Genomic DNA, 20510 nt, shown 5'->3' with positions numbered 1-20510 from the left:
CCTTCGGCTCAGGTCATGATCCTGGAGTCCCGGGATCGAGTCCCGCATCGGGCTCCCTGCTCAGCAGGGGGTCTGCTTCTCCCTCTGCCCTCTTCCCTCTCGGGCTCTCTGTCTCTCATTCTCTCTCTCTCAAATAAATAAATAAAATCTTAAAAAAAAAAAAAAGAATCCAATATTTGTTTGTATGAAGGCAAATGACAGCAAAGATGCACTATTCTGGTTGGTTGGTTTGTTTTAATCTTCCTATGGAAATTCTCACTTCTGTATGAAAATATAAAATATGTCTAAACTTCTTTAAAAACACACTTTCCTCCTAAAGGTAAGGGACAAAGCTGAACTGACTGTCTGACAGGTCCACCTGCTCTCTCCTGGGGTGGCCGTGCTGCCGCCTCCTCTCAGAAATGTGGTCTTTGCCATTCTCCTTGGGTAATGTGACCCCAAGCAAACCACATACTCCTCCAGAGGGGCCAGTACCTGCCCAACAGTACTGCCCTATTGCAAAACACATAATATGTTTTTCTGCCAGTCCTGAGACTGCCGACTCAGATTCCAGGACACTGCAGCTGCATTGCACATCCTAAATAATGTAACTGGGCACCATGCATTATTTATGTTGCAATAGAATGTCAGTAAGTCTTGAGGATAAAATCACTCTGGCTCGAGGTCTTAACTTAATGAGTCCCAGTCATGCAGGAAGAACAAGAGCCTGCTGGAGCCACCTCACCACCGTGCTCTAAGAACCGGGCTTCTGCTGTGAAAATGCTTTGACGTTTTTGCAGTTGTTGTTTGCCTTTGGTTTTCCCTGCTGGGCTGCGCAAATGCGTTGCCGTTTTCTAAATTTATTAAGGTTGTATTTCTGTTTATTTCGGGAGAGTGGTGATTAGCGGGGAAGACTTGATCCACGTTTCAAGTTGTTCATGCACTCACCCTTCAAAACTGACAGGCTTGGGAGAGAAAGAAACAGAGTTGCCCAAAATAAACAGAAAAATTGACTGGCAGGGAGTTGAGGCCTGGAAAGAGCAGAGGAAAAGGAGGGCTGTTTATATTAACTATTCACCAAGATGTAAAGCATTTGCAAAGCCCATGACTTCATATAAAAACAAAGGGTACTTGCCCTTCCCATTAGCTGTAATTGTTAGTAAGACTTTCTAATTTTATTTATTAGTGTTGTCCTCACATGTTTTGTAGGCAGTTATACCTGCGTTTACAGCACTTCACCAACAGAAACTCCTTTCTAGAAAATAAAGTCAGTATTACGTACCCTGAGTGTATGTCCAGCCTGGATAGGAATCATCAGTGGAGAGAAGCGTCACATTTTGGTATACGTCAGTTTGGAATGTCACTTCTTATTTTCCTTTCTGATCCTTCCTACAATTTACTACATGCTCTGGTCTCTGCAGCCTAAAATCCTGTTTTTCTTTCATCCACAGTGAATGTTGTGTGCCTTAGGACCCACCTAAAACACAGGTTTTAGAAAGTGTTTCCCCATGACAGTGCAGCCTAGATTGTGAAGAGCCTCAGCATCAAGACCCTTCCATCTGACACTCATCACAGCATCACACCCCAAATTTCTCTCCACGCTTTGTGGCAAGCTTGTGGAATAGAAGTCATTCCCCATGCACGGTTCTAAGGAAAAGCCCTGCACTCAGTGATGACTTGCTCTGAGGAACAGTACTATGCATGTCTGTTACGCTGTCATGTTGGGCCATGAAAATATTGTCCTCAAAGGAGATCACCTGGAGAACATGGCAAAACTATACATTCTTTGGCCCTATCTCCCAGAAATTCTGATCCAGAAAGGCTGGAAGAGGCTCAGAACTTAGCATTTTAACAAACACCCAAAGAGCTTCAGGTATACCCTCCATTGAGAACTACTGCTAAAGCAGCAAGGTACCAAGATACGGAAGCCTAGAGGGACTGGATGCACCTCCATGCTCAGCAACCATTCCTTGGGATCCAGGATACTGGAAACACATTCTTCCTTTCTGCCAGTTAGTGGTAGGAACAGGGACTGCCCCCCATCTCTCAGCCTCTGGTGAAAAGTCCCATGTTTAGGGGAGAACCCTAGCAGGGGAGTGGGCTTAGAGGTGGCGATGAGCAAGGCAGGGAGGTCCAGGCAGCCAGCAGGTACTTTTTTGTGTGTTTACAGCCCAGAGTCACCAACAGACCTGACTCATGCCAGCTTGTCCCTGAGCAGAGCCCTCACCCTTCTGAAGCTTTCTCAGGGCTGTCAGCACTGAAAGCATCTGGACATAACAAGAGATGTGAAAAAGAGGCTCCCCACGACATCTCAGGTTGATCTTCCCCAAGGGAGTGTGGGTCTCTGGCATTCTGGACCTCAATCAGAAGGATACCGATGGAGCAAGAATTATGGAGGCTGGTGCAGCAACAAATGGGGTTTGTAGCCCATCCTAAGTGTTAAAACTCCAGCTTCCTGTTTCAGTAACTGTTGGGTGCAGGACATAATTAAAATCATGCCTGGTGCTGCATGATGAAGATGCGGTGCCTGGAGGCTCATCACAATCTGGAGATCAGACATAGACGTGGAACTCTGGGTGGGGCTGGAAGCTGTGGTCTTGAAGGTGAGGATGAGAATGACCCCAAGACACTGCTTGCTCCTCAGAGCACTTCACTGGTCCCTGAGCCAGGTGTGGGCACACACTTGAGGCTCAGGGCTGGACCCTCCTCTACTCACAGGGGATCCACATGATTCCAATAAGGGCACAGATACCCTCCACTCCTGGAAAGGGTCCAGTGCAACCCCTACCCAGTGTACTTAGCATGGGTATCGTGAATGCCCTGGAACACTAGCAAATCAAATTCACAGGCGATGTGAGGTTACAAAGTAGGCAAGGTGGTCATCGGCAATGTCCCACTGTCCCAGCAGCCCCTCATGTTCATCTTGCTATGAGGTAGCCAATTGCCCTTAGACCTAGTCACCTAGACAATCAGTCTGTGTTGTCTTAAAACTCAGACACACTCGGGTTGCACCCAAGTCCACTGAGCAAGGGGGTCCACAGGTGGGACCAAGAATCTGGGCATCCTAAAGGCCACATCGACAATTCCCGTATGCAGCCCCTGGCCCTTCAGACTTTCCCTTGCTCGGATTGTGTTTGAACAGAATACCCTTGAAAAAAAACCAAAGTGCCCAAGACTGCGAACGAGCAAAGTGGCAATGTGATGTGGAATTATATACCTTTCTTCAGTGACCCAAAACATAGCGTTTTTATGCAGCATATTCATCTATACCAGTCTAATACATGTGCCAAAGACAGCAGACTTGACGGGAAGAAATTTACCTTTGCATTTTCCTGACACCCAGCCTAAGGATATAGCCTGGACTTGTACCAGAACCCAACAGTTCGTCACCTAGGCCAAAGTTCCTTGTTGCGACAGACCCTTCCTATGTCTTCCCATCTGGCTACCACGGGTTTTCCATTAATGGCATCACTTAGGTCCTCCCGATACGTGGCTGAGCATCAGTCAAAGCTCGCCTCCCCCACAAAGGCCTGGGAAGCACACGTCACTGGCAAGACATACGGACTGAGCTGAATCCCAACTGCAGGGAGGAATATGATGGCCTGGAGCTGCCTGGAAACCCAAGTCAATATCTACCCCAAGAAAGAACGATGGGTCTGGGCAAGCACTCCCAGCAGCAGCACCTCAAACTGAAAGCGACTCGTAGGCAGAACACAGCCAAGACCTCGGATGCCACATGCTGTCGGGAACCCATCTGCAAGTGGGCCTTTTCCAAAAGCTAAAGGGGAGAACATCCATACATATCAGGCACAGCACTGCAGAGTCACATCAAAGTGCTTCTCATTTGAAGGTGTCTTTGAGGAGGTCAGAAAATACATATTTTGCCTAATATGACTGTGGATATAAAGAATCGTATTTTCTGTGTATGCACTCCAATTCATTCATCCGTGGCAACCAACACCGACTTCGTGTCAGAAAAGTAACATACCGTGTCCTCACGGTTCCTGGGTGACTGTGTTCTTCACGTTCTTGGAGAAAGATGGAGCCCATCAGAGTTTGCCTAACAACCAACAATATCTACAACTAGTGTTCCTCCCCTAGAGCTCCAGACTTGTACATCCAGCAGCCCACTCAGCATCTCTACGTGGGCATGTAAGAGATACCCCAAGATCTACAAGCCCCCACCTACACTTCTGTGCAAGAGATATTATGTCCTCCATGCTAACAGGTTAACCAGTGAGCAAAGGCCACATTCTTCCATCATGAACATAAAACAAACACCATTTTATAATCACCTACCACCAGGCAAGTGTTTTTAAATGACAAAAAAAACCTAGAAATGGGGAAAATGGTCTGAGTCACCTGATAAGGTTGCCAATTTCCGTGTTGTTCCCGAACACTGGATTCAGAGAACTCTGAAGCGAGAGAAGCAAGCTCTGCAACAGAAGAATGATTTTTAGAGTGAGAAGTAACAAAGCCCAAATAATATTCTAGCAATTCTGATTTATAAGGAAACACATTTGCTTTTATACAGTAACCCAAGCATAAAGCAATCCTTAGCCATAAACTTGTTGTTAGAGTTCCCTTGAGGTTATATACTTTTCAAATCCTATCTTGCTAATGAAATAAAAGTATGGCAAACTCACAATCCAGTCCTTCCTTGACTCATTAGTCTCATCCAGAGACAAGGTGAATCCATAGCTTTAATGCTGACCAAGGAATGTAAACACAGGATACAAAAGAACAAAAAGACAGAGAGGTTTGGTTTGGGCCATGATTTTGGTCAAGCTACTTAATTAACTACTCAAAACACTAATAAATAAATATTCACCCATAGGAAATTTTGTAAGCTATGATCAGAACAGCATTGTGGAATTTTTAAGAATCTGAAGTGAGCCATTTGGAATGAACGTGGGAGACCACCATGGTAAGGGGGAGAAATGGGCCAGGAGGGCAGCGCCAATCTTAGTGAAAACAATTTGTGGGGGGGCGGGGGCGGTTCTCAGCAAGAACTGGTTAACGAAACATCTTTCTGTGGAATTTGTTCTGCCAGGCAACTTGTTAGGGCCGGGTCTCCCTCTCCCACCCATTCGTACTCCCCTCCTCTCTCATCTGCCTTCCAGAAAGATCTCAGATCAAACCCTACCTTTAGCCCCTTGCCAGTGGCTGAGCCCCCACTAGGACTGTGTCCTCGAAAGGGAAGACTTTCGGGCGCTGTAAAGACTTCTCAAAATTGGGTTTCATTTTTCAACATTCTCCCACACCCTCCAAAGCTCAATAGCAACAGATTTCTCTCTGAGTTTTGGTTTTATGTGACATTTTGGGAAAGTGACCCTCAATGTATTAAAATGCCTCCTCATACGCTTTACTAAAGGTAGAGGCTTTGGGGTGCCTGGGTGGCTCAGTCGTTAAGCATCTGCCTTCGGCTCAGGTCATGATCCCAGGGTCCTGCATGATCCCAGGGTTGTGCGATCAAGCCCCACATCGGGCTCCCTGCTGGGAGGGAGGCCTGCTTCTCCCTCTCCCACTCCCCCTGCTTGTGTTCCCTCTCTCTCACTGTGCCTCTCTCTGTCAAATCAATCAATCAATCAATAAAATCTTTAAAAACAAATAAATAAATAAATAAGTAATAAAGGTAGAAAGCTTTAACAAAAGATAAAGCATAAAAAATTTTATTTTAAAGCCCTTAAATTTTCATCCCACTTTATTTTAAACTTTGGAGATATAGGTGGATTTTTACTTTTTATAGAACACTAGTCCTGGGGGCGCCTGGGTGGCTCAAGTGGTTAAGCGTCTGCCTTCGGCTCAGGTCATGATCCCAGAGTCCTGGGATTGAGCCCCGCGTCAGGCTCCCCGCTCAACGGGAAGCCTGCTTCTCCCTCTCCGTCTGCCTCTCCTCCTGCTCATGCTCTATCTCTCTGTATCTCTCTGTCTCAAATGAATAAATAAAATATTAAAAAAAAAAAAAAGAATATTTCTAGTCCTGAAATTTCTCCTTCTTCTGAAAATTACTCAAAAAATAATGACCAGCAAGGGCTGAGTCCCCCGCCTGGTGCAGCCAGTGGGCAGCCGTGCTGGTCAGGGTCAGTCAGCTCCTCCCCCACACTCCCCTCCAGGTCTTCCGAATGCCCCACCCGCCCACTCACTGGCCATCCTGGGCTCATCTGGGCTGTAGGCATTGTTGTCACTCCCACTTTTTATGTTTGTCTCCAAAGTTTCTTTGTTTGTCTTCATGCTTGCAGATTTCCTGGAATTAGACCATTTTACTTCTTTATTTTATTTTATTTTAACCATTTTAAAAAGCCAAATGTTAATCAGCAGTGGATATTCGGTTCAGTCTGCTCCACCCAGAGCGTTCTTGCATGCTGAACCCACCACAACGTCAGGAGGGACACTCATAGCCACCAGCATGACTCTGTAGGTGGTCTGCCTGCTCACACTCCTATTGAGGTAGAGAGAGATAGGCCCATGGACTCCATTCCCCAGTCGATAATCAACCCCCAGAAGCCAGGGACCAAATTAAGCAGGGTTGGCAAACCTTGACCCCCACAGGGCAAATCCACCCCCCCTTTTTATAAATAAAGTTTTACTGGAACACAGCCGCCCCTGTCTGCTTCCATATTATTTATGGCTGTCTGCCTGCTACAACAACAGAACTGAGTAATTGTGATAGAAAGCGCGTGGCCCGCAAAAGCAAAATATTTACTATCTGGCCCTTTATAGAGAACGTGTGCCAATCTCTGAAATAAAGTAAAAATTTATGTAGCCTCCCAGGGCAAGAAAACTTGGCAATGGATATCTAAATATTTAAAGATATTCACGCTTGACCACTAAGAACTTATTATAGGGAAATAACCAAAGATATGTGCAAAGATTTACTTGAAAGAATGTTCGTTCATGAGCTATTGATAAAAGCAAAAACTGCAAACGACCCAGGTGCCCCACCATAGGGGACTAGTGAAATAAATGACAATACGTCTCTAAAATGAAATTCCATGCCACCTGTAAAAATTAGTACAGGTGAGAGCTCTCATGCACTGCTGGTGAAAGTATAAACTGGCACACCCACTTCGGAAGAGCGTACAGCAGTATTGTCTGCCCTACTTACCCTGTGACTCCACCTACCCAGCTCTCACGGGTAGACATACACCCAACTGAATACAACACAGGAAGGAGTACTTATGAACACATCGTCAAAGATCCATATTAAATTGCTTAGTGCCACAGAATTCATAATGACCCCAAAAACTATCCAAATGCCCATTTAAAGGAAAAATAAATTGCGTATATACCCACAGTGTAGTATTATATAATAATACACCATTTACACCTTCATTGAATAGTATGGACCAATATCACAGTGTGACGCTTAAGAAAACCAAAATGAATGAGTATACACGCTATGATTCCATTTACATAAAGTTCATATGAATATAATCTCTGGGGATGTGGGGATAGAGGTCAGAAGACATAACCTTGGGACGCCTGGGTGGCTCAGTTGGTTAAGCGTCCGACTCTTGATCTGGGCTCAGGGTTGTGAGATCCAGCCCAGCTTTGGGCTCTGTGCTGGGCGTGGAGCCTGCTTAAGATTCTCTCTCTCCCTCTTCCTCTGCCCCTCCCTGGCCCTCTCTCTCTCTCACTCTCCCTCTCTGAAAAAAAAAAAAAAAAAAAGACATGACCTTTGAGGAAGGGGCAGACAGTGATTTGAGGGGCATGGAGAGGTTGGGGTGCTGGGGGTGCTCTAGTTCAGCATGTCCCCACTCAAGGCCCATACGCATTGTGAAAAGGAATCAAGCTACACACCTACAATTTGTATACTTTTCTGAACTTACATTATACTTCAGTAAGATATTTCTATTAAGCAGAAATTTATTATTACTATTTACTAACAGAAATTTATCTATTATAGAAATTTATTAACAGAAATAATCTTCAGGATAGTGCCAAGTGAGAAGAGCACACTACGAAATAAGATTTATGCTGATGCAAATTTCACCAAATGCATATGTGCATGTATCTATGTGAACACACGTGTGTGTGAGCAGATACATACTTACATAACAATACCTGCTTCTGAACGATAGAATTAGGGGTGATTTCAAAATCATTGCTATTTTTTTAAAGATTTACTCATTTATTTTCAGGGGGGAGTGGCGGACTGAAAGGGAGAGAGAGTCTCAAGCAGACTCCGCACTGGGCACGGAGAGATCACCACCTAAGCAGAAATCAAGAGTCAGATGCTCAACTGACTGCGTCCCCCAGGGCCTCTCAAAATCATTTCCTAAAAGTATATTTTAATTTTTTCTATAATAAACATGCGTTGATTCTGTAGGAAGGAATATGTGTTATTTTACTGCAGAAGGAGCCTGGAGCAACTGGAGTTTGCACAGGTTCCACAGGGCACGGAAAGCAGGGAGGATACGGGGTCCCAGTGAGTTGCCCCGTCTTTCCTCCCTGGACCTCATGTATGTTCAGCACTCAGCATATACTAGTGATTGTCATCCCGACTGTCATATTATTGCTGCTGTTGTCATTATTCTTCTTATTCTCTATCCATGCCCCCAAATAGCTGTTGACCACCGTACTATGTTTTGAAATCATCTAAGATCCCAGAGAAGAGAAATAAAAGATGTTACAAAGTCCATAATGGTGAACGGAAGAATCCAGGCTGCCATCCTGCTGGAGACAGCACTCTAGAGAAATGCTGGAATAATTACTGGAGTCCATTTGCCTTCCTCTCCTCTTGCCCTATGTCAGGCCCCAGAGGAGGAGCAGTTTCAGACTGATGCTTGGTAGTGTCCTCAGAGACCACAGACACCTCGCCCAACACTGCATTATCACCAGTGAGCAACTGGGGTCAAAGGGAGAACGGCTAGTGTCTGTTACACAGTGATTACACACATCTTCATTCACCACATGTAGCCAAAGGGTATTTTAAAATCTCAGCATTTCAAAAGCTAAAATTACCTAATAAAATACTGAAAATTAGCTATAGTTGTGTTGTAACACCCCCAGCAAAATGACCACTGTCTAAAAGTCCCTCCCCTTGCTGCATTTATACTTGTCTAAATATTGCAGACATTTAAACTCCTTATTGTATTATTGTAGGTATAGCTACCTTAAAAGTGCTTGCAGCATGTCCACAATAGCCAAACTGTGGAAAGAGCCAAGATGTCCATCGACAGATGAATGGATAAAGAAGATGTGGTATATATATACAACGGAATATTAGGCAGCCATCAAAAGGAATGAGATCTTGCCATTTGCAATGACGTGGATGGGACTGGAGGGTATTATGTTGAGTGAAATAAGTCAAACAGAGAAAGACATGTATCATATGATCTCACTGATATGAGGAATTCTTAATCGCAGGAAACAAACTGAGGGTTGCTGGAGTGGGGGGTGGGGTGGGAGGGATGGGGTGACTGGGTGATAGACACTGGGGAGGGTATGTGCTCTGGTAAGCGCTGTGAATTGTGCAAGACTGTTGACTCTCAGATCTGTACCTCTGAAACAAATAATGCAATATATGTTAAGAAAAAAAAAAAAGAAGAAGAAGGTAGCGGGAGGGGAAGAATGAAGCGGGGGAAATCGGAGGGGTAGACGAACCATGAGAGATGATGGACTCTGAAAAACAAACTGAGGGTTCTAGAGGGGAGGGGGGTGGGAGGATGGGTTAGCCTGGTGGTGGGTATTGAGGAGGGCACGTTCTGCATGGAGCACTGGGTGTTGTGCACAAACAATGAATCATGGAACACTTCATCTAAAACTAATGATGTAATGTATGGGGATTAACATAAGAATAAAAAAAAGAAGACAGCAAACTTAAAAAAAAAAAAAGTGCTTGCAGCTACTTCTGGACGGCCATGGGAATGGCTGGGATTTTTCTGTCCCCTCCCCCATTAGTGGTACAAGCAGTGAACGCCACCTTATTTGTCTGCCTGGTCAGTTTCACGTGCCTGAAGCCATCCTGCTGGTCTCACTGTTCTCCACTGCCCCAGAAATTCCATCAGGACCTCTGCCTGGTTCTCTATCCTTGAAATGGTCCTCAAGTCCCCTGCATTGACTCAAAACAGGAGGGACAACAGTCACGGTGCATAGTGTCCTCTTGTGGAAAGAGTTGCAAATGCCAGACACCAAGTAGAAAATCCCATTTTCCTAAGTGAGCCGGGGCAAGTCAAATGTAGGCAGGATCTCCATCCTCTATTTTATTCTACAATTAATTTTGCCATATGAGTTTGTGTTTGGCATACGTGTTTTTCAAAGTTGTCCATTTTCAGTACTTAATTTTGAGTAACATGATCCTGAAACCCCACATCTCTGTGTGTGTTAGCGGTGGTAGGGTTGGTGTTTTTTGGTTGTTTTTCAGAAAATTGATGTGATTTCAAACTTACCTTATTTCACTTTGATAACTAGATTCTAAAAAAAAAAAGGAACAAAATCACGTTAGTATTAGTTATTCTGAAAATAAAATCTAATCAATTTTTATAGACCCCCTGATTTTAAATACATTGCTGAGTATTTGTGACCCATTTGGTATTATTAAATTCCCCCCACACCAAATTACCAAATGACTTTCAAGCCTAAGGCAAGTAGAATTCACTATTAACTATCCTATGATAACTACTATACCTAAAGTATAGTAGGTACCTAATAAGTTCTTAATGAATCTTGAGTTTAACTAGCAAGATATGAAGACTGTATTCACCAGGAAGAGGCATTCTGCATTCCCAATCCCTATTGTCATTCATTCAGTACTCACTGTGTACCAGACTGTGCAAGATACTATTTCATTTACTCATTACAACAACCCAAGAGGTAGGTGTGAGTGTCACCATATTTTTAACAAACTAGACACCATTATATTTTATTACCATACTTTAAGGAATTACATTGTTTAAGCACTGTACTTCCTTAATTCTAAGATACATTTTCAATCAATATGTAACAATGGTATCAATGCACAGAGTTGCATCCACCCCCAGAAGCTGTCATTAAAATACTAATGTTTTTAATCAATAGATTCTTAGACTGGAAGGGACATAGGGAACCTGGAAATAGGGAGTAAGAGAGCCACACACCAGTCCCCAATCATCTGTTCTCAAAAGCCAGTGATGCAACTCTGCTGTCCTGTCTAGGCCTTCTATTCATCAAGCTTTACTGAAATCTAAAACAAACAAACAAAAAAATCATCTTCCTTATTTTTAGATATGTTCTCACTTCCAGTTGAAATAACATCTGCCAGTTCACACCCCAAACTGGACCTCAGAAGCAATCTTATTTGAAATGAAAAAGAGAGACAGTTTGGAATATCACTAGTGTTCCCATAAGGATGGGCTCTGAGAGATGGGCTCTCAGCTTCTCCATTCTATTAGCAGAAGCAATCCCAAGGCCTTCAGACCACACAGAGTGGGGCCCTCAGCTCTCCTCAGTCAGTCCCCAGTTAACCAATCAGAGCACTGAGAATTCTCCAGGCACTGGCAAAGCAAAGTGCCAGACAATACTTCTGAAGAAACTTGACGCCTGTTGTTTTTAAGAATGGAGACAATTGTCATGGGGAAATCCAGGACCTCCCTGGATCCTTTACATTTATGTCAAGGTGAAGTGTAGTGTCCACTGTGAATTCCACCCAATGGGGTGGCCTTGGTAAATAGGTTGTCACAGGCCCTGGACCTGTTAAAAACCAGGGCAATAAAAACAGCTCACTCTTACATGAGCTTTTCATCTCAAAGTTAAATAAAGGATAAAATCTAGGGTGGAAACAGTTTCATATATCATTTTATTTTGTCCTCACAACCAATCTGTAGGATAGTACTTATTCTTATCTTATGAGGATGCTAAGAATCAGAGAGTCACCCTGGTGTACATCTTACATGGGCCACCAACCCTCACAACCTTCTTACTGTTGTGGAACACACAAAAACACAGCTGAAGAGAAGCAGAAGTCCAAATAACCAGAATGTCCTCCAACGACACCACAGTAGCTAATGTTGAAAATAATAACCTGAAGGCACTGAACAATCCTAGTCACTTCTCCATTAAAATGTAAGTTATCCAATAGTTTTCCTTTAAAATCCAGTGTATTTTACTTGAGTAATCCTTCTGTGGCATATAGGGTAATTCCCAGGTAAAAGCAAATTTCCATCAAATCTGGGCCAACAGAGGCTTACTACTTTTCATGTTCTGTTTCCTAAGGAATTAAGTTGTATGACAGAATTAATTCCCAATCCCAAACCAAATCCACGCAGGGGCTTAGGCTAGACAATTAACCTAGACACAACGTAACTGTGCACTTTACACAGAATATCTCACTGAGAGGTATTCCATGTAAGGTAATTAACACGGTGCCTGACACAGCTCATCAAATGGCAATTAGTGTTAATAAAATTTTAAATGCAATTAAACTGACACGTAGCCTAATAGCAGAAGTCTGATCTTAAGAAAAATCATTTAACTGTAGAAAATATTCAAATAGGCATAGGTGAGGTTTTATGAGACAAAGAAAGGTAAGGCTGGACACATTCAGCACTTGGAAAGTCCTGAGCCAACCACATGACAAAGATCCTTTGGTTTCTGGAGTCACAAACAGCTGAATTCTATGACAAGCCCACCCCAGTGTTGATGAGCCCACCACGAATCTGAACCTGACCCCCAAACGAGGCCACCGTTTTTGAGTACCTCAAGAGACCTCATTCAGAAGAAATGTGTAATTATCGTTATTAATTTTATCTGTACTATTTTTACTTGACAGAAGACCTTCTTTTTCTTCCTACCACTAAAACATTTGCCTGCAAAAGGCAATTTGGAATTATACAAAATAGGAAATAATCTTTTAATGTGCTCAGATAGATAGGTATTATTCTAGAAAAAAAAAAAGCATAGCATCTGAATGGCAGATTATAATGCCCTTACATCCTCGAAAATATGCACAAATTCAAATAGTCAGTGTCTTTGCCCAGAGAGGTACTGTCTCTTCACCTTCCGAAAAGTGTGAAGATCTCAGTCTTCCCCGGAGGGGTTACACCTGGCCCCAAAGGAATGTATCCCTTCTTCAGAAAGTCCTTTCACTCTCTGAAGCTCACATGTCCACTTCCAAGTGAAGGATGCTCTGAAGGTCAACGCATCTTACGAAATTGCTGAGGAGCTAATGAACTTCAAGTGCTTGTACCAAAAGTTCAAAAATACATACAAATCTATATGAACAAAAAAATTACCTTTTTTCTCTTGCCTGGAGACACAGCAACAGCAGAATATTATAATCAGAACAATTATCAGGATCAAAAGCAATGACAAGGATACTGCAAGCAGAGCTATGGCCCAGGTAGGCAAGGATGTACCTGCTTTATCAATGCTGCCTATAAGGTTGAAAGGAGAGGGGAAAAAAATGTATTTAGTGGTGTTTGCTACTGTCCAGGGTAAGTAATCACTGATTCTACCACCCTATAAGTCATATTTTGTTTTCCGATAATATTATAACTATTCGGCCTGCTACAGCTGGGTGTCATAGGCCAACTTCTCTGGAGCTTGCTCAGATATTCAGTACTCTACGGGATCTGCCATTACGATACTTACTGCTGCCAATAAATACCCCTGAGCAACACAGTCCCAGTATCCGTTGGTTAGCCCCTCTACCAGTCCTAAAGGGAAAGTAGATGGCAAGGAGCGACAGCTCCCAGGTTGGAGTAGCAATTACCACACTCCAACATCCTTTATTTAGCCAAGGAGTAAATACTTACTGAGCAACTACTGCTGAACAAGATTGCAAGACTGGCATTTGGTTCTCCCTTCCACGTTCCCACCCATCAACGGTCCAGAGTCCAAAAGAAATGAGGACGAACTGAAGAGGTGTCACATCTAAAGGAACGTACTTCAAGGCTTCCAGCCCCAGCCCACCCACACCCCAGAGAACGCCTTTCTCATCAGCTGATTGCTGTTTCCCATGGCTCTTCAGGAGCCACCTTCCTTAAGGTCCGCTTTGCCCTCTTGTTGTATCCAGTAGTCATGGGGTTGGGAAGAGAATGGATAGGCAGGTGCCAGCATGGAGTGAAAAGGAGTGGGGCAGGAAGGAAGGGAGAAGAGAAAGCCATTTTGATGTAGGGCAGTCCTGCCTTAGCCAGGGCTGTCCAGCACGCTTCACACCGTTATCTAAATTCAAATTAAATGAACCAAAATTACATGCAATTAAATATCAACTCCTTAGTCACACTCGTCACATTTCAAGTGCTCAATTCCCACAGGTGAAGAGCATTGCCCTCATCACAGAAAGTCCCGCTAGACAGCACTGCCCAGCCTCGGGTTTGTGAGAACTGCAAGGAGGTCCTAGCCAGCTTTGCATTTCCCCTCCTGAACCATGCTGAGGTCAAACTGCATTTAAGTTGATCTGTTCAAATGTGAAGAGCTACTCAATAGATTCTGCCACTCAACCCTGAGTGCTTGGTTGGACTCTCATTGTGAATGAGTGCTATTTTATTAAATGCAAGTCATCAGAAAATACTGAAACAACAGACTTCCTATGAAGGAAGATAGAGTTTGTAAATCAACAGTCTTTCCAGCACATTGGAACCAGAGCTTATAGGAGGAAAATAGTTCTTGGGTGTTCTCCCTTAGAGTTTCCCATGAAAATTGACCTTGAAATCATAATTTGCTAAGCCTGTGTCAAAGTTAAAGGCTCAGAGTACCTTGTGGTAATGGTTAGAGATGATCACTAATGCCCTGGTTTCTACGATCATCAACCACCTGAATTGTGACTCATGGACAAGTAAGGATTCCACTGCAAAATAATACAAGGACTGACTCTAAGCAAGTGCTAAAACTCAGAGAACTCTGTGCTTTGAAGAATTACATAATATAAAAAGATACTCGTCTTCTGCTCTTTGTGCAAAGCTTCTCTGCATTACCTATAATAGTTTTTTTTAATTTCCTTTTTTTAAGCCTCTCCTGTTCATTGTCACATTAAATGTTTGTGAAATTGACTGCTCTCACTTCCAGTTCTTCTTACACATCTGCTACTATCTAAACAAAATTTAGTCCCCTCGAGGTCAAGGGCTGTCTTATTTTTCTTATATCCCAAGCACCTGGCATGTATTGGGCACATTGGATGAATGGATGGAGGGACAGGAAGCGGGGGGAGGATGGATCTCCACATCATCCACCATTTTTCTAAGATGAGTTGGGACAGATAGAGATAGGAAAAGAGATCCCCAGGAAAGGTGGAGGTGGTGGAGACAGTATTCTACCCTTCCCATATCACCCCTCCTCAGCCCCAGAATTGGAGCTTTAAGATTTTATTTTTATCTATTTATTTGAGAGAGAGAAAGAAAGAGCCGGGGAAGGAGCAGAGGGAGAGGGACAGGCAGACTCTGCACTGAGCTCGGAGTCCAGCACAGGGCCTGCTCTCACGACCCTGAGATCATGACCTGAGCCGAAAACAAGAGTCGCTCACACCCAGGCACCCCTGCAAATGGAGCTCTCCAACAAGCCAGTCTCTTCACATCCAGAGAGTAATACAAGTTACCCACTTGCTACACAGAGAACAAAATTCCCAAGCATCACCGGGAAAGGTTGTTGCACAAGCAGATTCAGAGCCCGCCCACAGTGGTGCCAAGTCAGGGGGTCTGGAATGGCAGCCCAGGTGATTCTGATGCAGGTGGTTGGTGACCCCCATGTTGAGAATGCCCAAAATGGAAATGTTTCCCAAGCAAACTGCCACATTACAGGATGTTCCCATAATCTCCCTCCTATGGATGTGATTAAAAAAAAAAAAAAATTAAGTCCCAAACCACATTTATGATAATCACAATCTGGAATTTAAACTCAGGTCACCACACGGAAGCTTTGCGACAGACAAAGAGCTTTGGGCTTCCTGTCAGTGGATCCAGTGAAATCTCATGGCCACTGTTTCTGCTCACTCATCCACAACAATTCCTGCCCCCCACCCCCCAGGCTGTTCAGTGACTCAGGACGTATGTGAAAATGCTGAGAACACTGCAGGGCACAACACACACCTTCAGGATTGCTGACGTCATCCTAAATCAGTCTGAGGAACTTGTTACAAATTGAAGTTTGCAAATATTAGAAGCTTTCATAATAAGGGAGAGAGCTGGGGTTAAACATTAAGGTCTGGCTCAAGATTCAAGAAATGGGCTTGAAAATCATACTGGAAAAAGTCAACACACATTGTTCACTTACTCAAACATTCCCTATCAGGGCATTTTCCTCCCCTACTGGAGAAAATGTTCAGCGTGCCAACCTTCTGTCACCCGAGTCTGGACGTGACAAGCTTTCCTCTGATCTAGCACACAAACAGCTGCTTATCCTCAGGGAGGAGTTATTTAAAGGGCGGCGGGGGGGGAAGGGCCACCTCACTGGATTTGGTGACCAAACCAAGGAAGAGACCAGGTGATATCGTGACCTCACTCACTCTCTTGTCTCTTAATTTAACCACCAAGTTTAGCAAGTGATGCCTGCTCTCACCTAAAAGCCCCAAACTCCCAGCAAAACAGCAACTGGTCTCAGAAGCCATGCGGCTTTCTTTTTTTTTTTTTTAAGATTTTATTTATTTATTTGACAGAGAGAGAGAGAGAGCACAAGCAGGGGGAGGGGCAGCCAGAGGGAGAGGGAGAAGCAGGCTCCCCGCTGAGCAGGAAGCCCGATGTGGGGCTCGATCCCAGGACTCTGGGATCATGACCTGAGCCGAAGGCAGACGCTTAATAGACTGAGCCACCCAGGTGCCCTCACATGGCTCTTTCTTTCGCTTCCTATATGCTGTGACCACAGTCCACTGGGGGTCAGATCGCCCCTGGAGTTCCATAACAAGGGAAGACTTACATTCTCTCTCTACTCCAGTGGAGCCCCCTCCCCAAAAAGAAGCATGGTGTATGAGCCATGATGAGGTGTAATTTGGTACCGGAGCTGCATGGAAGAATCTTTCTTATTTTAATAATAATTTTTAGTTTATCATATATGACATATACATGAATACACACACACGTATATATCATAGACACTTCAGTGGGATGTTAACTTTTAAATGAGTACATTTACAGCAGATTGAAAGAAAAATAAATAATGGTCATATATTGATAAAAAGCAGGAGAGTGGACAGAAAGCACGGATCCTTGGAATGACCTTGTTCATAATCCAACCCCTTCGTTGCGCAGATAAGATACTTGGGACAAAGAGGCTCAGTGAACTGGACTCAGACCAGGAGAAAACCCGGGGCTGTGACTCTTGTCTTTCTATTCATGTCGTGCATCCAACTTGGAATATCTTCTGGGAAGATACAGCCCTGGGCTTACGGGAAATGGGGAGTCCAGGTGGGCACTGGTCCCTGACTTGTGCCCTAGAGAGGGTGTGGACACAATGGTTCAAGGCAAATGGCAGAGTTGCTAGAAAGGATGTGTATGGGCACCTAGTGACCAAGAAAGATGACCTCTAGGTCCAACACCCCTTGCCTTCCTCCCTACGTTCCCTCACACAACCGTGCACGTCAGCACCACATGACTGAATTTACTGTGCAACTTTAATCTCAGCTTCAGGATTGTCCTTTTCCCATCTGTGCAGAAAAGGAAGATAGTACTTCCCAGATGCTCTCACAGAAATGCTCAGTTTTAAAAGACCACATGGAATTTCTCGAAACCAACTGGTCAGTACAAAATGCCACCAGCCGCACATGTAAAGCACGCTCCGGTGCTGATGAGGGGGGGGACACGGGAGGTCTCCGAACCAGTGAAACCAAAGACAGCAGCTGTCCCCTCTGCTGCCCTGTGGGTTTTGTGGCAGGGACTGTCCTGAGACGTTTTAACCCGCTTACTTCTCACACCAACAACAAGCCCGTGAGGTAGATATTATTATTATCTCAGTTTTAGAGATGAGAAAACTGAGGCACAGAGAGGTTAAGTAACTTGCTCAAAGCCACACAGCAAGTAAGTAGGCAAGCTGGGATCGGAGCCCAAGCCATCTGGTGTCCAAGTCTGTGTGGATAATAGCATCGGATGAGGCTGGGTCAGGAGGCTGGGTCAGGAGGCAAGGCCTTCTTCAGGATCTCCCTGTTCTGTAGCCCGCTGGTCTGACTGCCCAGGAATCTGGGAGCTTTCCTAGAAATGTCCATTTCCAGGCTGCATACAAACCAATTCGATCAGAACCTCTGGGGCGGCGCCTGAGCCCATCCTGTGGGCCAAAGGTCCTAGAGGCTAACGGGCAGCCAGGAGAGAGAACTTCCACCCTATTCTTCTCCCTCTCGTTTTACAGGCAAGAAAACTGAGCTGCAGAGGTCAGCGACTTGCCCAGAGTCTCACAGCCAGACCCAGGGCTGCGACCCAGGACTGTCACTGCCCCGACTTGGTCTGCCCTCAAAATTGCCACTCCTCACAAAACTAAGGTTATAACCAGGAATCACTGCACTCTGCCAGGTGCCCCTCTGTCCTAAAAATGTTGCTTTGCTCGAACGCTTCACTTGAGTGAGAAAACCGAGAAAGCAATGCAGCTGGGTGCACAGAGGATGGACGGTGCTCATCCCCAGGCGGGCAGGAGAGGGGCTCCCACCTCCCAGTTGTACCAGTGTCTGCAGTGCTTGAAGTCTGTGCTGCTTCTGGAATCGAGAAAATTGATCTTCTCAAAATCATTAGCAGTACCCCTTTCAGCATGCTTTTCTTTCAAGAATCAATGATTGTTAGGCTTGAACTAATTAGTCTTCCTAAACTGCCACTATCCCTCCTGCAACAACTCACAGGGACTGTTCCAGAAATGAACACAATGGACACAGACTCCTTGCACTTTCAGGAGGAAATGGGTGGCAGGACGGATGCTTATCGATTCCTGGAGAAGCCTGCACAGCCAAAGGTCCAAAAGGTCCTTTTGTTTGGGGCTCTCCGTACCCCTGGCTGTGCTCCTAGAAGCCTCCCAGACACCAGCAGCCGGGTCTGTAATGAGGTCTTCAGCTACTAAAACTTGCATAAAATACACAACATGCAGCCAGCCACCAGCTGCTCTGGATCTTGATGAATAATTTAGAAACAAATTACCCTTTTCCAAATGGGTCCAATAAAGTAAGACTCATTGCAAGGCACCCACTGTGCTTCCCTTTGAGGCTGCAGGGACTCTAGCTGCCATAATTAAGGCCGCTAACTTCCCTAGTCCTAGCCTACGAAGGAAGCACTCCACTGAATTAAACCTGACCAAGGGAAATTAAGTGCCCCTTGCCCTTGCCTACAAAAGAAGAACTTTGCAGGCAAGTGAATCTCTAAAATCCATCTCCACGGGGCATCATCAATCAGACCAGACCTCTTTGTTGCACTGTTACCTTGTTAAGATGTGTGGTTTAAACAGTCGATTTCATTCCATTTGGTGCTAATGGAACTTTTTTTTTAAATCTTCCCTTTCAAAGCTTGGACCATACTTTATCATATTTAAATAGCTTCAAAGGCAGCTGGATTGGCTCCTTGGAGAAATGGCTGATGCCAGGATAGAACAGGGGAAATGAAAGGGAGTTCAGAACATCGTATTGGGCCAAGTGCTCAAAAACTAATAGGGCCATGTCAAAAGGACACCAGAGCCAGCTGGAAAGGATTCCCACTAGACAAATCTGGAGCAATCTGAGCATCAAAATGAATAATGACAGGAGCAGTTTATAGTGTATTGAATAAAAATAAGTCCATACTAAAACTGTTTTTAAAAAAAGTAAAACAAAAGGAGAGAGAAGTCTCTTCTTTACAGAAGACTACCAACCAACAAATATAAAAATATGATGGAGCCAGAAAATGATTCTTTTACAATCACCATAGAAACAACAGATTCAGGCAATGACTTACTGATGAATGCAAAAACTATTAAGGGGAAGACTGCTGGGATATTCATATAGTGTTCATTGATTACATATTCATTATAATGGAGAAAGGGACCTTTACAATGGAGGAATCATTAACCAAATGATTAAACTTACTACTAATGATAGAGAAAATTGGCATCATGAGCCCACATGACATTACCCACAACTTGCCTAAAATATTTAGCCTCAAATCAAAGTATGTTGGAAAACCTCAGACAAATCCAAATTGAAGGGCATCTTGCAAAAATGGCCTGGACCCTTCAAAAGTATTTATATCAGGAAAGACAGAAAAGGTGAGGGAAGCATTCAAGAGTAAAGGAAGGAGACTACACACCTGATAGCCAAAGGCAATGCATGGTCTTTGACCGGACATTGGTTTGGAGAAGAAATCACTATAAAGGATACTTGGTGAAACTTTAATATAGACTGTGTATTATATAACAGTCTTGTGTCAATGTTACATTTCCTGATTGCCAACTACATCAAGTGTGGTTAAATAGAATGCCTTCGTTCTTACGATATACATGCTGACATATTTAGGGGTAAATTGTCATAAACTCTGAAATGGCTCAGAAAAAAAAAAAAGGCTGAGAAAAAGGCAAACATGACAAAATATTAACATTTGTTGTATCTAGGTGAAGGTACATGGGTATTCATTGTACTAGTCTTGCAACTTTTCTAAAGGTTTTAGTTATTAAAAATAATA

At 44.0% G+C, this 20510-nt stretch overlaps 1 protein-coding gene across 1 annotated transcript in view; it reads right to left on the bottom strand.

The window, feature by feature from the left end:
* IGSF5 (immunoglobulin superfamily member 5) overlaps positions 1–20510 on the bottom strand; it is a 37201-nt gene that overhangs the window by 1457 nt on the left and 15234 nt on the right. The window contains exons 4-7 of the mRNA XM_035028884.1: positions 13194–13334; positions 10374–10398; positions 6126–6226; positions 4342–4415 (exon numbers count right to left, since the gene is read on the bottom strand). Of these exons, the coding sequence (XP_034884775.1) occupies positions 4342–4415; positions 6126–6226; positions 10374–10398; positions 13194–13334 (341 nt within the window). The remainder of the gene's footprint in view (positions 1–4341; positions 4416–6125; positions 6227–10373; positions 10399–13193; positions 13335–20510) is intronic.

This window comes from Mirounga leonina, unplaced genomic scaffold (genome assembly GCF_011800145.1).
Source record: "Mirounga leonina isolate KUSES-001 unplaced genomic scaffold, KU_Mleo_1.0 Mir_205, whole genome shotgun sequence".
Taxonomy (NCBI): domain Eukaryota; kingdom Metazoa; phylum Chordata; class Mammalia; order Carnivora; family Phocidae; genus Mirounga; species Mirounga leonina.
This window is presented reverse-complemented; position numbering and strand designations above follow the sequence as displayed.